This window comes from Nicotiana tabacum, chromosome 21 (assembly GCF_000715075.1).
Source record: "Nicotiana tabacum cultivar K326 chromosome 21, ASM71507v2, whole genome shotgun sequence".
In the NCBI taxonomy this organism is placed as follows: Eukaryota; Viridiplantae; Streptophyta; class Magnoliopsida; order Solanales; family Solanaceae; genus Nicotiana; species Nicotiana tabacum.
In genome coordinates this window covers 85,737,023-85,749,436 of record NC_134100.1, presented here as the reverse complement: position 1 = coordinate 85,749,436, position 12,414 = coordinate 85,737,023, and the positions used below count along the sequence as shown (strand labels likewise).

Genomic DNA, 12,414 nt, shown 5'->3' with positions numbered 1-12,414 from the left:
ACCATGTCAATTCACCCTTATTCCACCTGTTGCGGCGTGCAACTCGATCCCACCGTATAGTACAAATTCACCCTTATTCCACCTCAACATATCACCCTTATTCCACCTCAACATATCACCCTTATTTCATCTGTTGCGGCATGCAACCCGATCCCACCATATCAATATCAAGTACTCAATAAGCACAGTAAAACTCACAATTCAAATCATAGAAAAACTCTTTACAATTCCAAGACACCAAACTGAACAAATAGTAAACCTTGTACAATATGATAATCCGAATAAGTAGTACTACAGAGCGAGACCAATCCAGAATTTATAACTACAAGGTACAGATAAACCAACTTGAGCAAATAGTAGGAGATTATAAACTATGGAAAGAACTAATATCATAAACAGGAGGAAACAATGACTACAAGTGACAATTAGGCATGAAAACACATTTAGAGCATATAACAACTAAGACAGGGAAAGAGATAATATAAGAAGAACGGGGAAACAGGGAAAACAGATAATTCGACGGCGCATAAGAACTCGTCACCTCACATATACGCCGCTCGCATGAAATTCACATAGCAAATAGTCTGAGGGATCCTAATTCCCTCAAATCAAGGTTAGACACAACACTTACCTCGCTCCAAAGGCCACTAAATGCTCAATCACAGCTTTTCCTCTAGAATCCAACTCCAAACCACTCGTATATATCCACAAACGACTCAATAATATCAATTATTTCTAAAGGAATCAATTAAATGCATAAATTTAGATTTCCCAAACTTTTTCCCAAAAAGTCAAAAATCGACCCCGGGCCCGCTCGGTCAAAACCCGAGGTTCTAACCAAAATCCACTTATCCATTCGCCCCCGAGCCCGATTATGTAATTTATTTCGAAATCCGACCTCAATTCGAGGTCTAAATTCCAATTATACAAAAATTCCTAATTCTATACAAACCCCCAATTTCCACCATGAAAATCCTAAATTTTAGGTTGAAAACTCATGAAATGTAATGGGTAATTGAAAGAAAGTAGGTTAGAATCACTTACCAACAAATTGGTGAAGAAAATCTTTTAGGAAAATCGTCTCTAGGTCTTCTAGTTTTGAAAATTTGAAGGAAATGGCAAAACTCCCGTTTTGATTCTGTTTTGAGTAACTCGGCGTCAGGTATTCACCGCGTTCGCGTGAATCCTGACGCGTTCGCGAAGAGCAGTGCCTGTTAGGCTTACGCGATCGGGAGAGGCTACACGCATTCGCGAAGGTTTAGCCCCCCTGACCTCCGCGTTCGCGAGACAAGACCCGCGTTCGCGTAGTGTAACCTCAAGTCTCCTGCCCAGCCTAGCAAACGCTATGCGTTCGCGTGTGACGAGTTGCGTTCGCATAGAGCAAACCCCCCATTGCTCCGCGTTCGCAACCATAGTCTCGCGTTCGCGTAGTGTAAAATCCTCCACCAACTTAGATCCCCTTCGCGATTGCGAGAATGGCTTCGCGATCGCGAAGCACAACACACCAGAAAACCAGCTGCAGCAAAAATATCAGATTTTTCTAAGTCCAATTCACCTCGTAGCGTATCCGAAACTCACCCGAGCCCTCGGGGATCCAAACCGAACATGCACACAAGTCCTAAAACATTATACGAACTCGCTCGAGCGATCAAAACACCAAAATAACGCCTAGAACTATGAATCGGACACCAAATCAAATGAAATTTTCAAGAAAACTTTAAAACTTCTATTTTCACAACCGAACGTCTGAATCACGTAAAATCAACTATGTTTCTCACCAAATTCAACGGACAAGTCATAAATATTATAGTGGACCTGTACCGGGCTCCGGAACTAAAATACGGACCCGATATCAATAAATCCAAACACCGGTCGATCCTTAAAAACCATAAAACTTTCAGACTTTCAATTTTTTAACAAAAATTAATAACTCGAGCTAGGGACCTTTGAATTCGATTTCGGGCATACGCCCAGGTACCAAATTACGATACGGACCCACCGGGACCGGCAAAACACGAATTCGGGTCCGTTTGCCCAAAACGTTGACCGAAGTCAACTTAAATGAATTTTTAAGGTAAAATTCTTATTTTTCACAGTTTTTAACATAAAAACTTTCCGGAAACACGTCTGGACTGCGCACGCAAATCGAGGAGGGTAAAATGAGATTTTTAAGGCTTCGGATCACTGAATTAGGTTTTAAAACATAAGATGACCTATCGGGTCATCACAATAGTGTCATGAAACAATGCCGAAATAGAGTAGAGTAGATACAGATGATTCATACAACCAACTCAACTAGTGAGGGATTGAGCAACAATGTTATTGTTGTTGTATTGCTCCGCACATTGAACAAATGAACCTTTGAAAGTGATAATCGTAGCTTATATGTTAATGAAAACACCAGGCCACCTTCGTACTGAAGCAAGAGCTCTCCATTCTTCAACTCTCACCAAATGCTGAGTGACAGAATTTGGAGTTGGTGTATAAGCCTCGATTATGTACTCCTTCACCCATGACTCTTTCACATTGTATTCTTTCATTAGCCAAATGTCTGTTCCTCCCCCATTTTGGTGAGGCAAAGTTACAGAAACAGCAAGACAACCTCGAAGAACTGCAAGATGAAACTTGCCAATTCTTAGGTCGAGGTTAAAATCAACCTTTGGTACTTCACCAAATACCTCTTCAGCTAAATCAAAGGAAACGATAAGCCTGTCATGACGTCCATGGCAGCTTCCTAATCGAGTCAACCAATGCATCTTTCTGTTTAACATATATCCTTGTGAACCATTAATCTTGTAACTAGCTTCCCCTATGCTTCTCCAACTATTGCCACCAAGAGTAAATACTTGAACTTCTGAAGTACTAATTGGAAGGAGCCAAGGGTCATCATGATACAAAATGGCATAATTTACGATCTTGATCACCTTGTACTCTTTGGTAATCGGATGAAAAGCAAATTCAAAGACCAATTTTTCTGCCTGAAGGTCTGTTGTGAAGTGGTCCATCTCATTCAAAAGCCAAAGTAATAGGCATGTGCCTAAGAAAATTTGGTTTTGTGGCTAACTTTGTTGAATTTCTTTAGTTTGGTAGTCAACTTTGTTGAATTTCTTTGGTTAGATAGCCAACTTTGTTGAATTGTCAATATTGAAAAAAAAGAAAGAAAAATGTGTGCAAATTGTTAAATATAGTAGGCTTTAGAGAGTGAGGCTTCGGCTATAAAAGAAGAGCTTCAGCTCTCATTTCTACACACCAACAAAGAGAGAAAGAAAGAGTGAGATTTCACAAACAATGTATAAGAAAATAGTCTATGAGATAAATAGAGAAAGAATGATATTGTCGTGAGGTGGGAATATCAAAAGAGGGTTATTTCTTTTGAGTATTATAGTGGTCTTTGGAGTATTTTACTCGGACCTACAAAGTGTAAAATTCCTTACTATAGTGATATCAGTTGCTCGTCTCGGGCCCGTGGTTTTTTTCCTTATTCAAAAGAGTTTTCTGCGTAAAGATCTTGGTGTCGTTGTCACTCTTTTATTCTTGTTAATTACCGTATCTCGGCGCTACGTTATTATTCCGCTTTTATTACTGTGAATATTATTTCTGTAGGGGTTTTATTCCCAACGGTTGTTTCCTAGAACTGGAAGTTAGTGTAACTTCTTTCTATAGATTTCTTGGGTGGAAATTGGCTTAAAGTTCTGAACTTTGAGATGGCAAGAATAGAGGAAGCGCTAAAAGCTAAAGCGAATGCTGAAACGAAATATGCAGAGAGAGATTTTCTGGGTGCCAAAAACTATGCTTTAAAAGCTCAGATGTTGTGCCCTCATATAGTGGGGCATATCACAAATGGTGGCCGCATTTGGGGTTCATAGTGCTGCAGCGACGAAGGTTAATGGAGAATTTGATTTTTACGCGATACTGGGTTCAGATCCATCTTCAAACAGGGCTATGTTGAAGAAACAATATAAAAAGCTGGCCGTGTTTCTCCATCCTGATAAAAATAAAAGATTTGGAGCTGATGTCGCATTTAGGCTTGTTTCTGAAGCATGGAAAGTATTGTCGAATGGTGCTAAAAGAAGCTCGTACGATCACAGGAGAAGTTTATTTACAGTACATGCTTCTGGTGTTGGCAACGTTGGCAATTGCGCCAATTCTTCAGCTTCTCATAGCAGACTCGACACGTTTTGGACTGTTTGTACCTCTTGTCATGTTCAATACGAATATCAAAGGAAGTATGTGAACATAAGGCTGTCCTGTAAAAACTGTTATGGGGTTTTTATTGCTGTTGAAACAGGTCTGGCCGCGGTAAGTGGTGCCTATCCAATCTTGTAATAGGATGAAAAACAAATCCAAGAACCAATTTTTGCACCTCAAATTCTACTGATTTAGGCAGCTCTTTGTAGTCCCTTGTAAAAGGATTACACACATAAAGTTCATTACTAAATAGAGAATGACATATGCACAATAATCCATGACATGAACCAACCACTTTAAATTCAGGCAGAGTTTGCAAAAGGGGTGCTGATCTTCCTCACAATCGCTTCTTCACTACCATGATCAGAAAATTCGAGAAAGTAAAGCCGATTAAACAGGAGAAAAATAATGCAAGGATCGTTCTTACTGCCCGAGACAGGTGAAAATTCACAAGCTCTGGATCATGAGACAAGATGTAAAATGATTTGCGAACAAACTTGAATTGGACTAAAGATGTTATGGGAAGCCTAGAAGCTATGTCGAGGACAAGTTCTTGAGGTAGGCAATCGAATCCATATCTAGGGGGAGGTTCATCAGATTGACACACACAAAAAATAGTTATACAATGATAAGTATACAAACTTGGAAATGGATGCCTGGACTCTTAGGAAGTCAGGTAATTCTTATAGTCGGTAAACAAATGAGCATGTTCTTTTGGATGTCTGTTGGAATTACTGCATTTCTTTGGAAATGATGCATATCATGGTACTAGTTTATAACTTTGCATTTCTCCGAATGTCCTTTAGTTCTTTCAAGAGACTTTTAGGAAGTTGTAATGCATTTAGTCTACGTTGTTAATTATGTCCAAGACTCTTGAGTTAATATTTTGAGTATTTATACTTCTGTATGATCAAGTGAAAGGACTATTAATAAATGTCATTCTTTTGACAGAACAGAAACATGCTTCAAGTAGCAACTACAAAACTAAACGTTATCATACAAATGGTGATAGTTCACATCTTTCCATTTATCTGTACCTCTATTCAACATAATTGACCGGCACTCTGCAGCGCTATGTTATAAATCACAATGTAGGAAACTGAGACGATTCTATGGCACATGGCTTGTATCCAAGAAGAACTTAGGAAAATAGCATTTAGAGAACAGCAAAGGACTGAAAATCCATGTGTCAGTGTTTTGAATCCACTTCTAAGCAGGCGAAAGGTCCAAATCATAGTCAGGAGAGAGCCGGACATGCTAAATATGTTTAAGCATATGTGACAGTTTTTCAATAAGAAGGTATAAATAAGTTTGATGAACTAATTTTGTAAAAGATCTGCAGGTGAGATATCAATCCAATTAAGGCAACCCACATGAACATATGTCTGAAACAAATTAGGCATCCCCTGAAACTTTAGTGTCCTAAAGACACCATTTTGAGGATCATATAAAACCAAATTGCCGCCTTTGTACTCGAGCAATAGTTGTCCATTCTTTAACATGCATAGAACTTTCACCAATGGTTGCAAATATTGAGTGACGAAATTTGGAGTTGGTGTATAAGCTCCAAATATGAACTCCTTCACCCAAGACTCTTTCACATTGTATTCTTTCATTACCCAAATTTCTATTCCTCCACCATTTTGGCGAGGCAAAGTTAGAGCAACAGCAAGACAATCTCCAAGAACTGCTAGATGAAAGTTGCCAATTCTTGGCTTTACATCAAAATCATTTTTTGGCACCTCTCCAAATACTTCATCAGCTAAATCAAAGGAAACGATGATCCTGTCACGATGTCCATAATACATCCCAAATCGAGTAAACCAATGCATCTTGCCATTTAACATAATTCCTTGAGAACTTGGATCAATACGGTAATCAACTTCCCCTATACTTCTCCATCTGTTGCTACCAAGACTAAGTACTTGAATATCTGATTTACCAGTGTAGGGAACCCTGAATCTACGATAGCGCCAGTGGTCATTAAAATACATATTGGCACAATTTATGATCTTGATCACCTTGTACTCTTTGGTAACAGGATGAAAACCAAATCCAAAAATCATTTTCTGCACACCAAATTCTACCGTCTCAGGTAGCTCTTTGTAGTCTCTTGTAAAAGGATTGTACACATAAAGTGAATCACTATACGCAGAAGTACATATGCACAATAGTCCGTTACATGAGTCGACCACCTTAAATTCAGGCACAGAGTTTGCAAAAGGGGTGCTGATTTTCCTCACAACCTCTTCCCGACCATGATCTGAAAATTCAAGAAAGTAGAGTCGTTTCCTTAAAGGATTATCTGTGTGAAAAATAATGCAAGGATCGTTCTTTGCCACACGAGACAGGTGCAAATTCACAAGCTTTTTATCATGTAACAAGTTGTGAAATGACTTGCAAGCAAACTTGAATGGGACTAAAGATGTTATGGGAAGTCGGGAAGCTATGTCAATAACAATTTCTTGAGGTAAGCAATTAAATCCATATCTGGGGGAAGCTTGATCAGATTGACACTTCTGATTCTTGGTTTCTCCATCCATGATACCTTGAAAAACAGGCACTCAAAGTCAAAGATAAGTAGAAGACTTGAAATGGCGCAAGATGCTGGAGAAAAAGAACAAAGATGCGTGGAACTTTAGGACCTCTTGTCCTATTCAAGTTTTTATTAAAAAACATCGCTAAAGTATACTCGGGAGGCTCAACTTCAAGTGCATCAGTTAACAAGAAACATCCGTGTCACGCCCCAAAAAGAATAGCGCAACTGGCACCCACTGCCTTCAACTACACTGAGCGAACCACTTGAACTTGTCTACCCATTCATGATTATTTCAAGGTTTAAAATATAACTTACATATTTGAAATACCCCATTCCCATTGAATAGTTTAGTTAAAAGACTTTATTTCAACTCAAAATAAAATTAGCTCTTTGACCAAAATACATAGGTGTGAAATGAACACGAGTTAAGAACATAAATTCCATCTACATGACTACACCCCCAACAATGTCACTGGAAACTCTATGGACATAATGAATATAATAAATTTCTAGAAATGCACCCACCGATAAAAGAAGTGGGGCTCACCAAAGTATAAGCACATATTGGAGGAGACGCCTAGCTCGTGCTGTCAACACAATATCTGAAACATCAAGTAAGTCGCCCCATGTAGGAAACTGAGCACAATTTCATAGAATACATATCCCGTAAGTATCATTGACTCCTCCCAAAAAGGTTTTTGAGCGATGTCTTTAAAACTCTGGGATACTTGTAGTTTAGCAAAATAACATCAATATTTGTAAGTGCATCTAAAAGAAACAATTAGTATTTAAATGCAAAACATCTGAAAACTAAGTTGTGAAGCATTAAACATAGTAAGCATATCTGAGACTAAGATAATGCCCACTTTGATAAGATGTAGCAATTTAGCAAAAACTCCTTAGAGGAAGGTACATCTTAACTTACCTTGCTTTGTCCGAGTCAACTCAATCTATTCAATTATAATCAATTGCTATGAATTTGAGCTCAACGAAATCCATCTCAACTAGATTAGAATTCATAAAATGACTATAGGCCTCCCTTCCATCTGAAACATCAACTCTTTCATAACTCATGCTTGATAATTCAATACTCGATGATTCATAAGCTAACAAGACTATTAAGAATAGTATTCAGCACAATAGGTACTATTCATCGTCTTCTTCCCCAAGTTCTATCAATTCAAGAACACCCATTCTAAGGTTTGCTCAATAACATAATTAAATCTCATTTCCTACTCAACCCCATCATCCACAAGTTTATTTATACACAAATCATAAGTTTAGGGTAGTGGTGTTACCTTATTTGAAAAACTTTAGCTTTTTCCCCTTTCTGAGTTCTTGAAGAATTTCTTGACAAATATAAATTCTAACGGTGTTTGGGTGTTAAATACAGAATTAAAGACTAAATTCAACTCATAAAAGTTGATGGAAATTCACCTTAAATGGCTTTGAATTCTCTTGGAAGCTACTGTAATGGAGGGGCAGAATGCCAAGTTTATTCATTGTAGCGAGAACTCAAGCAAAATGCTCTGTTCTCTTTCCTTACGGGCAAATGGGAGGTATTTGGGCCGGTCAAGATGCTGATTTATTAAATGAGTCATTGTCCGATCACAATATTCACTTGATTAAGATGGGTTGAATTAACATGACTATATATATATATATATATATATATATATATATATATATATATATATATATATAATATTTAATTTTGAGTTTAGACCACAGCTTTACATGTTTCATAATCTCCCTCAAATTCGCCCCTAATAGAGACGAATTTAGAGAAAGTTCTCTTAGTCCTATTGAACAGATTGTTTCGTCTAGAATTATGTATATTTATGCACCAAGAAACATTAAATGCATATATCTAACATCTTACTGACTTTAAATCTCAAATTTGCAAAAGGCTTGTCAATACGATAGCAAGGAAAACTGAGAGTATATCCCGCAAAAGAGAACAAAAACTTTAACTTTGAAGATGACACTACAAATCCTAATGAAGCAAATAAGCAAGAGTTGCAGGCATGCATAGATTACATATGGACTTTATATTAATATTCTTTTATATTCATTTTGAAATTTTGCAATGAAGAAAAAGGAAATAAAGAAAAAGAATGGTTCATGTGACCTTTGCAGTGCGAATTCGGATTAGTCGGGAGCCTCAATGCAGATATCAGACACCGCGGTAGTAATAGCACAGACTAGCTACTTTTTAGCCATGTTATTAAGAAATAGTGATTGTCATGGAGTTTCAAATTTCACAAGTAAAACTCGATCGGGAATTTTATCCAACACTGAACGGGAAACAAAAAATGGTTTTCAAACTCAGAAAATAATGAATATTTTAACAAGAAAGATCAGTATAAAACATAATACTTTCACCTAGCTACTTTTGAAATCATATGCTTAAAATGATTAAAAATTAAAAGTCTCTGCAAAGTTTATGCTCTGAAGAGTAAACCCAGGGTAACATTTGATAACATCTACTATTGATAATCTTTATACTATCCTATCATTTAAGTTCATTTCGTTCTATTAAGATCTTTCTCTAAAATATTATAAGGATTCATCATAATTAAATTATTTTTATATATGAAGATAGTTAATCAATGACTTTTACTATTGTTTAAGTTGTAATAGAAATTAAGATATCACAATTTGTATCATAATGTTATTAGTTGGCTCTTTCCTCAAAATTGTTAATAAATGTATACACATTATTTATTATAAATTAAAATTATTTTAAAATATTATTTTCTATAGCTACCTTTTATATTTTATAGCAAAATAAGTATTTATGGTATATACTACCATTGAGGCATGAAATAAAACATGAAATACGCTATTTATGTTTTTCTTCTCTCTTTCTTTCAATTAACACACGATTCTCTCTCAGAATTTTTCTTCTTTCTCTCTCTCTCTCTTCAAGCAAAATAAGCGGAATCATAGATATACGAAAGAGAAACAAATCATGAAAGAAAGTGATATTCGGCCAATAATGCATATATTTACCTATTATTGCCTCATATTCTACTACTTAGTTGTCTTTTGAGTGTTAATTAAATTACTTTATGCTTAATATTATATTTTAATTGAGTAGGAATAAAGCGATGTGAAAATGAAAAGATTTGGAGCAAAAATGAATAAACCGAAACAAAAAGAAAGAAAAATAAAAGAATAAAATAAGGTGACAAAGGGGGACACCGTTTGGTGTTTGTCCCCCGAATGTAAGACAAAAGGGAAGGGCAATTCAATTGAAAGCTAAGAAGGAATTGAGCGTGCAAAAACTTACTGGATTTAGTGTCAGGGCCAGCGCGAGGCGCTGCCCTGGACGCTCGAAACAGGGACTAGTCCTATTTCGTCCGGGACTTGGTTATTTCGGCCCTACACACTCCTAACTCGTATAAAAGGGGTCCTAAACCTATTTTGGAGGGGGGAAGGTTTTTGAGAGGAACTTTTGACGAAGGAAAAGCACAGAGTTGTCGTGGCAGCCGAGTTTCATCTTCTCTTCCACCAAACATTGTAATTTTTATGTTTCTTTGTATGATTTGTTGTTTGACTACCATGTCTATGTGGAGCTAAACTTCACGTTCTTGAGTTATGGTTCTTTCATGATTATTGTTATTGGAATATTGATTTTGCTTTCTTGATTTATCATATTAGTTTATTTATTCAATCTTGCGCCTAATTATTTGATTGTTTGATCACCAATTGAATATTATCTACGAATCTAGCATTGAACTCGAAAGTGGAAATTCTAGATTGCATATAGGATTGAGTAGAGCAAGTTCTTGATCCTGAGAATCGGGGAACGGATTTGCTGTTAGGATAAACATAGACCTAATTGCCTTGCTTGGTTGATGTACAGGAATTATAAATGCGTTCTTGTTAGTTCTAATTCCATAGACATATAGGCGTTAGGTTAGCTTGAACAGCCGAGTAAGAACTCGACAGATTCTTATGAGTAAATTAACCACGTCAACCAATAAGCTAGATAAATTAGTTAGTCAATTTAATTGAAGAATACAATAGGAGTGTTAGATATCTCATAACCCTAGATTATTTTCATCACATTGATAACATAAAAATCTACTCTTCCTTTGTTCAGAGTTCATTATTTGTTTTCTTTTTATTTTAATTAGATTAGAGTCATATACTTCTATGTTTAATTCTTATTTAGATAATTAGGATAGTCTAATTTAGTTAATAATTAATCACAAGTCCTCGTGGGTTCGACATCCGACTTGTAGTCACTTTATTACTTGACGACCGCGTATACTTGCGTGTGCGTTTGGCCACAATAAGTTTTTGGCACCGTTGTCGGGGACTTAGAATTAGCTTATTTTCTAGATTAGACTTTTACGTAAATGTTTACAAGTTTATTTTCCTTTTTGTAAATATTTTTATTTTTATAACAATTTGATCTTTCTCTTAGTATGTTTCTAGTTCTCTCAACATGACATATAGGGATGAAATATACGGAAGTAAGGTTATTGATGAAGACGCTTGGTTGACGGAAGACTTTTATGGCCCGTCTTTTTGGGCTTGTCATGACCTGAACTCTGGGAGGTCTGAATTTGAATATGGGACTAAGGGTTGGTATTGGGACAGATATTCTCGATTAAGGGAATATGCAAAACGACGTTGTCTTCTAACAACGTTGGTGAGTGACTGGTCTAAGGAGAGAGATGAACTTGCACATAAAATTGAAAATTTTGGCTTGATTGTGCATAATTTGGATGCAGTGCAAAGGTTGATGCGTGTAATGCCCAATAATTTAATGATGAGTTGTGTGAAGCTGAAAAAAATCTTCTAGATCAAATTGAGTAGCTAAAACAAGAATACCAATCATTAGGCCATATTTTTCTTGATGATGCCAATGTTGAGAAGAGTGCTCTAGAATCATATGAGGGAGTGGATAAGATTAATTTGGGAGACTTGAGTGTATGTATATACGGTGATGTAAATAGTAGTACAATTCATGAGTTAGGGCGCATTAGATCTCACTCCAATCATTTTTCCACATGGTGTTTAGATAGTGAGATAGTAATCGATCTTTCTGAGCCTATGGGGGAGTCAAAGAGTGAGGATGAGAGTGCCTATATTTTTGAATTTGATGTGCCGAAAAATAAAAATTACATTCCTCATCTAAAGGCCGAGAAGTGCAGAGTAAAAAATTTATTACTTGGCTTGGTTATCTTTGTAGCCCCACCACTTGAGCATAGCCGCAGACTGGATGCTATGTTAGGAGTACAATTGATAAGTTCAAGATGGAGAAAAAAGTAGTTCGCGTCGTGCCACGACGTTAAATTAGGCGCTTGTTGGGAGGCAACCCAGCTTTACTGCTTTATTTTATTTTTGTTTATTTTATTTTTATTATTATTATTGTAGTGTTGTTTTATTTTGTAGGATTATGATCATAGGAAGAAAAGTCACTGGAAGTGTGCAAAAGCGAACCAGATGGTTGGAACTAGTGTGAGATACCCGCACAAAGGACCATCCTTGGGAGAAGTCTGAGTACCCTGTGAGCTGCTATTGCTTCGGCCTTTGGTCTTTCAGGGAGTTTCTTATCCACCCTTGTTATTTTTACTTTATTTATGCATTGGAGACACTGCACTCTTTTAAGTGTGGGGGTGGAAGATTCTCTGTGCTTTGTATAGTATTATAATAGTATATTGTTAGTT

General features: G+C 36.7%; 2 protein-coding genes across 18 annotated transcripts; both read right to left on the bottom strand.

Annotated features, from left to right (window-relative positions):
- Positions 1-2,381: 2,381 nt before the first annotated feature.
- On the bottom strand, positions 2,382-3,005 carry LOC142175340 (F-box protein At3g07870-like). The gene has a single exon (XM_075241922.1). The coding sequence runs from the start codon at positions 3,003-3,005 to the stop codon at positions 2,382-2,384; it is 624 nt and encodes a 207-aa protein (XP_075098023.1).
- A 2,180-nt stretch (positions 3,006-5,185) lies between these two features.
- On the bottom strand, positions 5,186-8,348 carry LOC107768294 (F-box protein At3g07870). Of its 17 annotated transcripts, none has more exons than XM_075242117.1 (3): positions 7,653-8,348; positions 7,275-7,329; positions 5,186-6,736 (listed from the first exon to the last, which is right to left on the bottom strand). In XM_075242117.1, exons 2-3 carry the CDS (start codon positions 7,288-7,290, stop codon positions 5,508-5,510), a joined length of 1,245 nt encoding a protein of 414 aa, XP_075098218.1. In that variant the 5' UTR covers positions 7,291-7,329; positions 7,653-8,348; the 3' UTR covers positions 5,186-5,507. The 17 variants fall into 17 exon arrangements, with proteins under 17 accessions (XP_075098218.1, XP_016442891.1, XP_075098223.1 ...); XM_016587405.2 differs by having other exon boundaries at positions 7,275-7,314; positions 8,165-8,334; XM_075242122.1 differs by having other exon boundaries at positions 7,253-7,329; positions 8,165-8,314.
- Positions 8,349-12,414: the final 4,066 nt, after the last annotated feature.

Coding starts and splice junctions, on each gene's coding strand:
- LOC142175340 (XM_075241922.1), bottom strand. CDS start 3,005: ATGGACCACTTCACAACAGACCTTCAGGCAGAAAAATTGGTCTTTGAA.
- LOC107768294 (XM_016587405.2), bottom strand. CDS start 8,230: ATGAATAAACTTGGCATTCTGCCCCTCCATTACAGTAGCTTCCAAGAG. Junction 7,315..8,164: donor AGAATTCAAAGCCATTTAAG/GTGAATTTCCAT, acceptor TTGTGTTGACAG/CACGAGCTAGGCGTCTCCTC. Junction 6,737..7,274: donor CAATATGTGCTTATACTTTG/GTGAGCCCCACT, acceptor CTGTTTTTCAAG/GTATCATGGATGGAGAAACC.